Here is a 14,888-nt window from a genome sequence, read left to right on the forward strand (position 1 = left end):
CAGAGAACCCTGAGAGGATAAGGACTCCACAAGAAGACCAATAGAGTCAACTAATCTAGAGCCCGGCAGGGAGGGCTTCCATAGACTGAACCACCAACCAAAGAGCATACAAGGGCTAAACCTAGGACCCCTGCACATATTTAGCAGATGTGCAGCTTGGTCTTGATCAGGTTCTCCCAACAATTGGGGGCTTACCCTGACTGTTGTTTGCCTGTGGATCTTGTCCTCCTAACTGAACTTTCTTGGCTATCCTCAGTGAACAGGATAAACCTAGTCCTGCAGTGACTTGAGGTGGCATGGTGGGTTGGTACCAATGGGGATCTCACCCTTCTCAGAGGTGAAGACTGAGAAGGATGGGGATAGGAGCTCTGTGAGGGAGGGGCTGTGATCAGGATCCAGAGTGAATAAATAAATTAACGGTAAAGAATTAGATTAGCATACCAGTTATCATTTCTCCTCCCCTATTATCTGGCTTAAGAAGTAGAAAGACAGTCTTGGCCTGAAAGGCACTATCCACACAGGCCTGCACAGTCTGCCGGAGAATCACATTCACAGGGCCTGGGCCGAAGTGGTCAGGTAGCTGCTGAACCTTCTGTGGATCCAGGTAGGGGCCAGAATCTCCATGTTTATTTATATACACACAGACTTGAGGGAAAAGGTATATAAATAATTAGATGAATTAAAATAAATGTTGTGAAATTATTACATAACCATAGCCTACTTATGATTTCATTTAAAGGAAACTTAAATATAGGTCATATTAATGACCATGTCTGCTACTGAAAGTATGCAGATATATTAACATGTTTATGTAAAATACAGAACATGCAAATAGTAAAAAATATTTATCCAACATTTTAGAATAAAATTCAAACTGACTATATAAAATGTATGATTGGTAAGACTTTGGGGGCTATCATAAAATCATTTTAATGTATTATTACAAGAAATGTTCCAAAAATGAAAGTGTAGTTTCATGTCTTTCTTTAAATTTTGACATTCCCCAACTCCTCCTAGAGTTCAACCCACCCAACTTCACTATGTAAAAACTTGCATTCCCTTTGAAAACTGGTCATCCTTACTCACTTATCACTGACTAGCTTGTAAATCACCAACAGTGTATGTCAGCTGCATTTTCTAAAATAATCAAGTCACTTAAGGTATATGTGATTGTAAATTTCAATGACTTGAATTTTAAATACAAAATAAAAATATTACACACACACACACACACAGACAGCTGTATGCATGCATGCATGCCTAGGCTCATTGAAGATATTTTCAACTTTTTCTTTGTACAAAATTTTCTCATTTATAATCATACTATTAGTGAAGATATTTTCATCACAAAAATCAATTGCAAATCAATGTGTACTAAAATGCAGATTTATCATTACTGAAACTATTATTTTCTTAAAACAAGAACATTTAACATATTAATTTGTACTGAAAAATTTCACTGTGTTGAAATATATGACAATTTGGCTTGCCCCAATAATTGGAGAAAGGATAGGCTCTGTAACAAAAATAAAATCATGATTAAACACTCAACCCAAGGTACTTATGTTATAGATATATGCAGGAAGTAAATCAAAGAAGGATTCCAATATTCTGCCATCTGTCTACTACATATGTCAAGCACCCCTAGAGGAAATCATTGGGATGAGAATATTAGTATAAACACACTGAGAAAACTTGTCGACAATAATTGGGGGGCACTTGTGTTCTGATTGCAACTTATCTGTGTACTCAGGTGGCTTTTACTTATGTCAGGACTCAAAAGGTTCAGACTTTAAATTCTTTGTTTAGATAGAACACCTTGTATTCATTAAAAATCAGAAATAAGGTGTACAAATAAAGTCTTTGAAAAAAATACTTTGAAAAATAATTTCCTTTAAGTGAGAAAGAAAAAGTGTAAGAAATATAAGAGTATGAGGGTGGTAACTAAAGATATAAAGAAGTAATAGGACAAACATCTTTTAAACAGTAAGGAGGGATAGAGAGATGGTTCAAATGGTGAAGCTCACTGGCTGCTATGTTCAGGGGTCCTGAGTTTGCTTCCTATCATCCACATGGTAACTTCAAACTGTCTATTATCTGTAGTCCCAGGGGATCGGACATCCCCTCCTGGGAACTAAACACATATACACGGTACAGAAATACATGTGTAGGCAAAAAGTTCATACTTACAAAATAAAAACGAAAGCAAAATTGAAATAGAAAAAAAATTAAAACTATATAGGAGATGATAAAATGGATTGATTTGCTTTGGTCTGTGCTCTTTTCAAACCTGTAAGAAAGGAATTTAAAATCACCATGTCCTCTGACTGAAAAATTTATGTTCAAAAGGCATGAGTTACCTATACATAATACAATACAATACAAAATACATAATACAAAATAAAAAATACTGTGAAAAGAAAGGAGAACTTGATAATGACACAAATTCAAAATGTGGAATACTGATTTTCAGGTGACATGAATTTAAATAGGTTTTACTAAACATTAAGCTGAACTATCAGTCTAGCAAAATACATTAATATTTTACATTATTTCCAGGACTTCAACCACACTTAATTGACTGCTTAATAAAATATGTAATTTTTCATTGTTTTAAAAAATATTAATTTACTTGTAGACATCACTATTTCAGAGGGCCCCACAGAAGTCCTATTAGATGAAGAACTTCTCCTTGGTGAACTTAAAGAAGCTGAAGATGTAGAAGAAACAACTGGAATACTCTTTTCCTGTTTAAAAAAATGGTATGAAGAATACAGTTATATACAGGTATATGCTTTCAAATGCATTAAAAAGTATTTCACATTAAATTTCAAAATCAATTTTTCTTACCATTAAAATATTAATATTACTGCTTTAGATTAACATGGTTTTATGTTTATCATAATATATTTACAAGTATTTCACACTCATTTTTATAAAATTTAGAAATTTTAAATAGAAATAACAGTATTTTTTAAAATAAGATTACACTATTTCCTTCCAGGCAGGAAGCATTCATTCAAACAAAGGTTATGCTGATATCCTAATGCGATACTATATGTGTAAGATGATATTGCTGAGATTTTTGCCTTTATGTTTAAGTATGCACATTATACAGACATTATATATTTGAATTTTTTTAATTCCATTTTTAAAATCTCTGCATTTTAATTAAAAAAATTAACCTATTAATGTTCACTATAACTATTACTACAGTTGGGTCTGAGCAAACCATTTTATTATGTGCTTTCTGATTGTTTATTTTATTCTTTTTGTTTTGTTATTCTACTTATCCTATCTTTTGAGGGGTTATTTGACTAATTAAAATCCATTATATACACTTCGTAATTTTTACATTAGACTAAAGATTCATTCATAACTTTCCATTGTTTACACATAAAAAGTCATAATGTACCATTCTACATAATATGTTGAAACTTATATAGATCCTTATCCTTCACACTCAGGCTTAATGTAAATAGTTTATATATTTTTATCTACGATATAAACTTAACAATAAACACATGTATTGCCTTGCCCTAATTTATCCCTCGCTCTTTTCTTCCTGAGCAATCATATATGTTAAAAAAATCTCAACTTAGTCTTTCTCAGTTTAAATTGTCTCAGTTTTTCACATTAGATTCTATTTCATTCTCCAAGACATTTATTCTTTATCCTTGCATCACTAGCCAATATTAGTTAAGTTTGTTTAGTGAAAATTTTACTTTACATACTACTCCTGCTTGACCTCCCCCAACTCCAGCTCCCCTCTCTGCCATGTGTTAATTCCTGCCTTGACTGGTTTTGATGATGCACAGTGGTACAGAAGTGTAAGTTATTCAAAAGTTGCATTTGTTTCATCAAAATAGAAAACCTAACTAAGACAAAAAGAACATTATACGTTTAATATCCTAAAACAACAACAACAACAACAACAAAAACACCTCAGTACAGTCTTAGTAAATTGCTAAACTGAATTTAAAAATACTCTGATATGGCGACTTACAATACAAATTAGCAAGAAATATGACTAACCTTTTTTCCAGACTTTCCACCTCTTTTCTTTGGTAGGACAATTTTAATAGTAATGCCCTTCTTAGTGGACGAAGTATCTCCAGTAGACTTAGTTTGTCCTGATTTCTTTCTGGTCTTTGGTACTGGTTGCACAACACTTGTTTTTCGTGGAGACTTCCTTGAAGATTGAGCCCCTTTGGAGGTAGAAGAATTTGGTTGTTCAGAGGAAGAAGGTAGTGTTGTCTCTGTACTACTCACACTAAGAGCTGAGAAAAGAGCTTAGCAATGAAAATTAAAGAAAATAATATAGTAAAAACATCATTTTATGACTGATTATCTTTAAAACTTCCCAAACCCATGAAAATTATTTTAAACAAGATCCAAACTAGCAAAATTAGAGTTAAAAAAAGAATCAAAAAGTTCTACTTTAAAAATCTGTATTTTCCTAAACTAAAATGTCTAAAGAACCCAAAATTAATATTGGTAATGAGGCAAAGTACCTGTGACAAGATAGGTCAAATGTCCTAGGTAAAATCCTACTAGCATCATTCTGGTAAGTAGATACAGTATATAAAATGATTTGTAATGAATGGCATACTTCTATTGATTACTAATGATCTATAATCATTGTTTGTGACTTACTTAGCCTTTCTCAGAGAATCTTCTTGCAGTGGTAATTAGCAAAGAGACCTACAACTTGATCACTTGCAGAAAGTGAGAGACTCTGGAGTGTTCAATCATAAATGAGATATCTGTATCATTCCCATGACCTCAAAATATACTTATCTAGGTCGAAAATCGGGTAGAAAGAGTCTAACCAGAGGTAGAAAAGGAGTTTGATGAATGAGTATTTTTAAGAAACAACAGAAGTACACTTGCAAACTAAGAAAGAAAATTACAGGATGCACAAGACCTACACAAGGTCAAGCCAGACAAAAATCCCAGCATAGATGAGGTAAAGTAGATACAAAGGCCAAGCCCTTAGCTAAGAATCTATATTCAAAATTGATAGCTGCTGTTAAAGAAAAAAAAAACAGTTTTCTTCAATAGACTGACATGGTGCATATCAATCACACTCTATGGCTGGGACAATGTTTAGTAGTATGTAAACATAAATTAGGCACCTTTAGAAAAATTTTCTTTTTGTTAAGAAAGAAAAGGAACATGATATCCTATGCACATAAAGATAAATAAAGACAATGAAAGAGTCGGAGGAGAAAACACAGTAAGATCAAAATATAAGTTATAAATTTTTAACAAAAAATAAAATCGTTAAAAATAAAACATTAAACAAAAATGCCAGTCGAAATGAAATTTTAGGTACAACAACTTTTCATAACCAGGAAACAATTTAATTCTATAAAAAGACAAATTTATTAAAATAGCCAACAAATTTGATTTAGAACAGAGAAATTTTTATCAGTTTATCACTGTGCTACATTTTGTATTTGTTTTCTTAAAACAAAAAACCCTGTTATTTCTGAAAACCATATGCTATTATTCAATGGTGAGGAATCATCTTGAAAATCAATATAAGAAAACAAAGCAAAGCAAAGCAATCACCTGGCATTGCTTCTTCATCTGCTAAAAACTGGGCTTGGTCTTTCCGATGTTTGGTGACTCTTTTGCCCTTGTGTTTTTTCTCAGCTTTGTTGAGTTATGAAATGAAAAAAATTATGTACATTTAAAGCTAGAATATATTATCTTCCATTATACATGCTAAATAATGATGGAATATACACTTGAAAGGGCTCATGTTATGCTTACGTGATGTGTAACAATGTGCAGGATGGTGTGATAGCTGTAAAAATGCAGTAGTAGCATGTTATATACCTCAGCAGTAACCAAAGATATCTTTTCTTGGACATAGAATCCACTCAACATGAGTGAAACCATGTATTGACAACCCAGTTTAAAATTTTGTGTTATGGAGGTGATAGTTATTGGAGGACTACCTGCAACCACTAACTTAACTAAAGAAGGATAGGCCATAACAACAATCTATGAAAATTGTCTTTATACAGATAATTATAGTCTTTACTCCTTATCTAGAACACTTGGCACAGACAGGGACCATTAGGATAAACTACAACCAATCAAAACGGGGAGTGGTGGAAAAGAATCAGCATGGATATAACTAAAGAACACTCTTTCACATATGTTAAGGCTCAGAGAACACTCACCAGTAAGAGAGAGAAAGCCTGTAAAAAGCCAGAAGGTGAAGGACTTTGCTCTAAAAATGTGTCTCTTCGTAATATCAAGAGAAACACATATAAAATCTCATCAACATCATTGCCCAAACATAAGCTAAACAAGAAGGATACTAATCCATATACAAACTGGACAAAGAAATGCTCATAAGGCCTCAACTCTACACAAAGGACTATACAAAACTGAAGAAAGTTGGGAAAGGAAGATGGGATACACAAGGAAGAGGACAACAATTCACTGGTGTAAAAATCTACCCCATGTAAACATACATATGTATAGGTACATTTATACAGACTGAAAAGTTATATTTAGGACTTTATATGTACATATATATTCTTGAATGCAAGCAGTGGCAATTAGTGACAAAAGAGCATACACTTTGGCAAAAAGATGGAGGGATATATACAAGGCTTGAGGGAGGAAAAGTAGGAAGAATGGTTTAAATTACATTATAATCTCAAAAAACATGAAATAAAAAGGATGAACTTATACTAAGAGTCAAATTTGACTTAGCATGGTGAAAAATTCCATTAATTTATCATTTTGCTACTTTCTGTATTTGTTTTCCTAGAAAAAAATGAGTATTTCCATCAGAAAACATTACACCATTTTTCAATCTACAAAAATCATTTCATAAAGTAATATGGAAAAACAAAGTGAGGCAATCACCTGGACCTGCTGCTCCAAAGTGAAATGGTATGGCTTGGTCTTTCCAAGGCTTGGTGACTCTTTTGCCCTTGGGTTTTTCCTCAGCTTTGTACAGGTATGAAATGGGAAAAAGTATTTACATTTAAAGCTAGAAATACTATATTTTGATATGTATGATGAACAGTGAAGGATTCTAATACAGCATAGTCATAGGAAAGTTCCCAATTTGCTCTGGTGAGATGTACAAATGGTAACCAAGGCATGGTAAATCTTAGGACGAAGTAATGGCACACCTACCTTGACAGTAACCAACTGCTCTTTATTTCGATTTATGACCCATTCAACAAGAGGGACAGCATTCCTGGTACTGAAAACCCAGTTACAACTCTATATAGGGATGTTATAGGTTTGGAGGACAATCTGCAACCACTAATTTACTAAATCAGCATAATCCCTAACATACTTCTATAAACATTGTCTTTATACCCAAAGGTAACTGGGGTTTTTACTCTTCAGTGGAAAAACATCTGATTGCCAAAGACGTGGATGATTACTATAAAAGATAACCAAGAAAAACAATGATGGAGCACAACCAGAATGGATACATCAACAGAACACTCCTGTACATAATGCAAGACTACACTGCCTCAGGAAAATTGCCTAGGATCGTAAGAACCAGAGAGTCTGGAATGAACACACACACACACACACATGCACATACACACAGACAGACATACACACAGAGACACACATGTATACTAATATAGACTGATCAGGTTACAGTTAAGAATATATTTGTACATAGATGTTCTTAAATACAAGTACTAAATGTGCCATAAATTTGGTGAAGAGGGGGAAAATGAGAAGGTTTGAAAAAAAGAAAAGATACTGTGAAAACCTATAATTAATTTACAGTCAGAAAACAATTGAATTCTCAAAGAATATTATAAACACTTAAATTTGACTAAGCAAAGCCAAAATTCAAAGAATTTATGATTCAGCTGCTTCTTGCTTTTGTTTTCCTAAAAAAAGAAAGAGATTTTCCACCAGAAAATATTACACTATTATTTAACATACAGTAAATAAATACTGAATAATATAAATTAATAAACAAAAAGAACAAAACAATCACCTGGGGTTGCTCCTGGATCTGCAAAATGTCTGGGTCGGTCAGTCCAAAGTGTGGTGACCGTTTTGCCCTTGTGTTTTTTCTCAGCTTTATTGAAGTATGAAATGAAAAACAAAAATTATTCACATGTAAAGCTAGAACACTTAGTGTAATCTACTATGCTTTCTCAACAATTATGCTTATATACTACTATGCAATTCTCTAATAAAGCCTCGTCATAACACGCTATCACCATGCTCACGTGACTTGTCACAATGCCCATCATTTACACCTTACTTGGAGGGAGAACATACCAGCTACTGGAAACACAACTAATAACACTGTATTTGTAATATCATGGTTACTGAAGAATCTACAACCCCTAATTTACTATATCAGCATAATCTCTAAAAACAATGTATAAACACTGTCCTTATACCCAAAGATAACTGTCATCTTCACTGTTCACCGAGAAAACTTTTCTTTGCTACAGACAGAGATGATTGCAGGAAACCACAACCAATCAAAGCAGAGAGTGGTGTATGTCAATCAGAATGCATATATCTACAAAACATTACTCCACCTAAACTAAGGCACAGAGACCAATGCTCATGAGGTGGAAGAGAGATTAGAAAGAATCAGAGTGTCAGGGAGTGTGTTTTAAGATTGAGTCTCCTAGTACTATCAAGAGCAACACATAAAATCTCACTAACACCACTACCCAAAAATGTGACCTGAACAAATGACAACAATATATATACACACTACACAGAGAAAAGCATATGAGGTCTCAACCCTACAAAAAGAACTGTATAAAACGGAGGAGATCCGGGAAAGGAAGAGGAGGAAATACCCAGGGAAAGATGCACTAACTCAGGGTAAGGTGCCATAAACCCTGGAAAAATAGCACACAAATACACGCACATGCACGTGCGTACACACAGACAAACACTCATACACCAATAAACAGACTTAAATATTTAAAGGTAAGAATATATATGCATATAGGTATTTTTAAATGCAAACACAAACTGTGAGGAGAGAGCATACCAATTTGGAGGAGAAAGGGAGGGGATCGACAGATGACATCAGAAGAAAGAAAGGATGAAATTAAATCATAATAAAAAATTTAATTCTTCAATAAAATGAATTTATTATAATAAGAAAAAATTGACTTAGCACAGTCAAATTTCTAACAATTTACCATTAAGTTGCTTTTTACAAAGGTTTTCTGAAAAATAAAATTTCTGGTGGAAAACACTGCACTATTATTCAACACACAGCAAATAAATTATGAATAATATAGACTGAGGAACACCTGGGGCTGTTCCTTGAACTGCAAAAAATCTTGGTTGGTCAGTCCAAGGTGTAGTAACTATTTTGCCCATGCATATTTCCATTGCATTTATTGGGGTATAAAATGAAAAACAAAAATTTATTCACATACAAATCTAGAATAAATATATATGTATATGTGTAGGAATAAATGTTCTCATATAAAATGAACAAGTCATAGTTAAAATATATACATTAATCAAATGAAGCACAAATGACTTTAGGACACAGGAGGAGGAAGTCATAAATGAGAGGTATTATAAAAAGGAAATGATACAAAGGAAAATTAAAATTAAATCATAATGAAAATAGAATCTACTCTCCAAAAAAATGAAATTAGAAGACACAATTTTGACCTAGCACAGTTATGATTTCTACCAATTTATAATTATGCTGCTTCTAGCTTTTATTTCCTTTAAAAAAAGATATTTTCCTACTAAAAACATTACACTAGTATTATACTTACAACAAAAATATCATGAATAATATAGATTAAGAAACAAAAGAACAGAGTAATCACCTGGTGATGCTCCTGGATCTGCAAAGAGACTGGGTTGGCCAGTCCAAGGTGTGGTGACTGTTTTGCCCTTGCGTTTTTTCTCAGCTTTATTGAGGTATGAAATGAAAAAAATTATTTACATGTAAAGCTAGATCACATTGTTTAATCCACTAGGCTTCCCCAATAATAAAGCTTATATACTACTCTGCACATATTCTAATAAAGCCTTGGCATAACGTAGGCTATCACCATGCTCACGTGATGTCTCACGATATCCATAATTTACAGTTTACTTGGAAATAGAGCATGCCTGTTACTGGAAACACAGCTAATAACTCTGTGCTTGTAATGTCATGGTTACTGAGGAAGATCTGCAAACTCTATATTGGCACAATCTCCAAAAACAATGTATAAACACCATCATTATACTGAAAGATAACCACAGTCTTTACTGTTCATCCAAAAAACTTAGGCTGCAGCACACAGAGAAGATTGCAGGAAAGCCCAACCAATCAAAGCTAAGGGTGGTGAGGACCAATCAAAATGGATATATCTACAGAACATTACTGCATCTAAGGTAAAACTCAGGGAATACTGCCCAAGAGGTGGAAAAGATTAAAAAAGAGTCAGAGTGTCAGAAAGTCTGGTCTAAGACTGAAACTCCTAGTAATATTTAGAGCAACAAATAAAATATCTAAAATGTCACTAGCAAAATGTGAGGTGAACAAAAATGACAGCAATATATACACACTAGACAGAGATAAATGCACGTGAGGCCTCAACCCTACACAAAAGACTATAAAACTGAGGAAAGCCAGGAAAGCAACAGGTGGGAATACCCAGGGAAAGCATACTGACTCATGGTAAGGTCTTGACAAACAAAGACAGAAAAACAAACACATAAACACACACACACAAATACAAATTTGTACATGTACATATATGTATGTGCATGTATATGTGTGTGTGTGCTTATACAGACTGAACAGCTTATAGGTAAGAGTAGTATCTGTATACACAGATATTATTAAATGCCAGCATGAACTGTAGGAAAATGGCCATGAATATGGAGGAAAAAAGGAGGAGATCAATGAGACATTTTGGAAGCAAGAAAGGATAGGAAGAATAGTTAAAATCAAGTTATAATCAGTAAATAATCTAATTTCCCAATAGGATATACTTATTGTAAGAGAAAAATCTGACTTAGCACAGTGAAAATTCCTAACAATCTGCCATTGTGCTTCTTCTTGGATTTGTTTTCTTAGAAAAAGTACTTTCCATCTGAAAATATTGTGGTCTTATTCAATCTACATAAAATATACTATGAATAAAATAGATATATTAAAAACAGAACAAAGCAATTACCTGGGGCTGCTCCTTGATCTGCAAAGAGACTGGGTTGGCCAGCCCAAGGAGTGGTGACTGTTTTGCCCTTGCGTTTTTTCTCAGCTTTATTGAGGGATAAAATGCAGAACAAAAATTATTCATAAGTAGAGATAGATCATATTGTTTAATATACTATGCTTTCCCAATAATAAAGCTTATATACTACTCTGCACATGTTCTAATAAAGCCTTGTCATAATATGCTATCACCATTCTCACGTGATATATCACAGTGCCCATCATTTACACTTTATTGGAAATAAGATTTGGCTCAACAAGAAGGAATGCATGCCTGCTACTGGAAACACAGTAATGACTCTGTGCTTGTAATGTCATGGTTTCTGAAGAAGGACCTGCAACCCCTAATTTACTGTATCAGCATAATCTCTAAAAAAAAATCTATAATCACTGTCCTTATACTGAAAGATAACTGTCTTCTTTACTGTTCATCGAGAAAACCTTAGGTTGCAACAAATAGAGAAGATTGCAGGAAAGCCCAACAAATCAACGCTGAGGGTGGTGAGGACCAATCAAAATGGATATATCTACAGAACATTACTGCATCTAAGGTAAAACTCAGAGAACACTGCCCAAGAGCTGACAAAGATTGAAAAAGAGTCAGAGAGTCAGAAAGTCGGCTCTAAGACTAGATCTCCTTGTAATATTCAGAGCAACACATAAAATACCACAAACACCACTAGCAAAATGCGAAGTGAACAAAAATAACAGCAATATATATACACACTAGACAGAGATAAATGCATGTGAGGCCTCACCCTACACAAAAGACTATAAAACTGGGGAAAGCCAGAAAAACTGTAGTTGGGAATACCCAGGGAAAGCACACTGACTCATGATAAGGTCTTGACAAACAAAGACAGTAAAACAAACACATAACCACACACAGACATATATACATACTTGTATATGTACATATATGTATGTGTGTATATGTGTGTGTGTATGTGTGCTTATACAGACTGAACAGGTTATAGATAAGAGTATCTATATAATACACAGATATTCTTAAATGACAGCATGAACTGTAGGAAAATGGCCATGAATATGGAGGAAAAAAAGGAGGGGATAAATGAGATATTTTGGAAGCAAGAAAGGATAGGAAGAACAGTTAAAATTAAGTCATAATCAGTAAATAATCTAATTCACAAAGATTGAAAAAGTCAAGAGTGTCAGGGAGTTTTTTTTAATACTGTGTCTCTGAGTAATACCCAGAGCAACATAAAAATACCATAAACACCAATCCAAAAATATGAAGTGAAAAAATCACGGCAATACATATACAAACTATACAGAAAAAAATCTTATGAGCCCTTCAATCTACTCAAAAACTCTATAAATGTAAGAAAATCTGGGAAAGGGAGAGGTGGGAATCCTCATGACACCAATTCACTTTCAGGTACTGCAAATGCAGCTATAAAAACACACATATGTAGAGAGGAGTAGGGGACATATTGTATGTTTTTTAAGAATGAAAGGATAAGGAAAAATGTTGAAATTAAATCATATGCAGAATACAATTTAATTCTTCAAAAGGATGAACTCATTATATTAAGAGACAATTTCTACCAGTTTATCACTGTGCTGTTTCTTGAATTTGTTTTCTTAGAAAATAGCCTTTCCACCCAAAAAATTACACTATTTTTCAATACACAGCAAATATATTGTATAATATAGACTAATTAATGTGTGAAGCAATCACCTGGGGCGGCTCCTTGATCTACAAAAAGTCTGGGTTGGTCAGTCCAAGGTGTGGTGACTGTTTTGACCTTGCGTTTTTTCTCAGCTTGATTGAGGTATGATATGAAAAACACAATTTTTCCACGTGTAAACATTATATGTTTAATCCACTATGCTTTCCAAATAATAAAGCTTATAATAGTATACATATGCTCTAATAAAATAGGGTACCATCTTTCTCATATGTTTATAATAATGCCATTCATGGCATAGTAACTCTAATAATATAGTAGTGGCATGTACAAACTGGCGTTTCTCAACAACTCTTCACTTGGATTTGAGAATTGGCTCAATAAGATGGAGAGCATGCCTGATACTGGAACACAGCTAATAACTCTGTGACTGTAACATGATAGGTACTACAGAAGAATCTAGAACCCCTGATTCACTAAACCAGTATGATCCCTAAGTAAGAACAATCTATAAACAGTGTCTTTATATACAAAGATAACTGTAGTCTTTATTCTTCATCAATAAAATTTTTATTTGCAACAGAGACCACTGCAGGAAATCCTAACAAATCAAAGCTGAGTGCAGTATATCCCAATCAGAATGGATATGTACACACACACACAAACACACACACAAAAACACACACACACACACACACACACACACACACACACACACACACACACAAAGAACCAAAGAACATGCTTAAACCTAAGGTAAAGTCAGGGAACATTGCTCAAGAGGTGGCAGAAATACTAGAAAGAGCCAGAGGGTCAGAGAGTTGGCTCTAAGAATGTGTCTCCTAGTAATATTAACACATAAAATCCCACCAGTATCACTGACCAAATGTGAGCTGAAAATATAATGAATCAATACATATACACACTGGACAGAGAAATGTATGTGAGGCCTCCATTCTACCCAAAGGACTATATAAACCTGAGGAGAACTGGAAAAACGAGAAGAGGAAATTCTCAAGTAAGAGCACACCAACTTGCTATGTGGATGACAAAGCTAGTGATGAAAACATACATACAGGTACTATTACAAATACTGAGTAAGTTATACTTAGGAATATATATCCTTCCAGTCTGGTCCCAGGAATTGAGCAGATTCAAGAAGGCAGCTCTGCCCCCAATCACACAGAACCCAGAGGAAGCAGGGCTCCTAGGAACTACTCTAACCTGGGCAGTATCTTTGGTAAGCAGACAGCAACATTCACCACAAACAGGGAGTAACTGGGACCCACAAGGACCAGGAAGTCACTCCCGGCCCAGAGCACTGGTTCCTTATGGTCTGGGCCAGAGCACTGAGCAGATCTTGGGTGGCAGCTCTGCCCCCAATCTCCAAGAACCCAGAAAAAGCAGGGATCCCCAAGTGCTCCAACTCAGGCAGTATCTTAGGTAAGCAGACAGCAAGGCCTGCCCCAAACAGGGAGTAACTGGGACCCACAAGGACCCAGGAAGTCACTCACAGCCCAGAGCACTTGTTCCCTTTGTTCTGGGCCAGAGCACTGAACAGATCTTGGGTGGCAGCTCTGCCCCCATCTATAAGAACACAGAAGAATCAGAGATCCCAGGTGCTCTAACTTCGGCAATATCCTGTCTGACCTTGATCACTGAGCAGATTTGGGGCCCCAGTGCTTACCCCAGTAGTTACACCCACCCCACAGAGTTCTGATACAACCAAGATAATAGGAAAGTCAGGCTCCAATCAGGGACAGGGCAGGTAGCACTAAGAAGATCCAGATGGCAAAAGGCAAGCAAGCGCAAGAACATAAGCATCAGTAACCCAGGGTACTTGGCATCAATAGAACCTAGTTCTCCCACACAAGAAAGTCCTGAATTTCCCATATCATTAGGAAAGCAAGATTAAGATTTAAAATCACTTCTAATGATGATGATAGAGGACTTCAAGAAGGACATAAATAACACTCTTAATGAATTTGAGGAGAACACAGGTAAACAGGTAGAAGCCC

At 34.7% G+C, this 14,888-nt stretch overlaps 1 protein-coding gene across 3 annotated transcripts in view; it reads right to left on the minus strand.

The window, feature by feature from the left end:
• Nucleotides 1-14,888, minus strand: part of LOC117694309 (sex comb on midleg-like protein 2) — a 143,565-nt gene that overhangs the window by 23,070 nt on the left and 105,607 nt on the right. Inside the window, exons 19-27 of one of the 3 annotated variants that reach the window (XM_076918324.1) lie at nt 12,921-13,004; nt 11,181-11,264; nt 9,837-9,920; nt 8,006-8,089; nt 6,895-6,978; nt 5,578-5,661; nt 4,036-4,208; nt 2,633-2,747; nt 442-645 (exon numbers count right to left, since the gene is read on the minus strand). In XM_076918324.1, coding sequence (XP_076774439.1) covers nt 442-645; nt 2,633-2,747; nt 4,036-4,208; nt 5,578-5,661; nt 6,895-6,978; nt 8,006-8,089; nt 9,837-9,920; nt 11,181-11,264; nt 12,921-13,004 — 996 coding nt within the window. Of the gene's footprint in view, nt 1-441; nt 646-2,632; nt 2,748-4,035; nt 4,293-5,577; nt 5,662-6,894; nt 6,979-8,005; nt 8,090-9,836; nt 9,921-11,180; nt 11,265-12,920; nt 13,005-14,888 lie in introns of all 3 variants that reach the window. The other 2 variants (XM_076918323.1, XM_076918325.1) reach the window with 2 other exon arrangements.

Source organism: Arvicanthis niloticus, chromosome X (assembly GCF_011762505.2).
Source record: "Arvicanthis niloticus isolate mArvNil1 chromosome X, mArvNil1.pat.X, whole genome shotgun sequence".
Lineage (NCBI taxonomy): Eukaryota > Metazoa > Chordata > Mammalia > Rodentia > Muridae > Arvicanthis > Arvicanthis niloticus.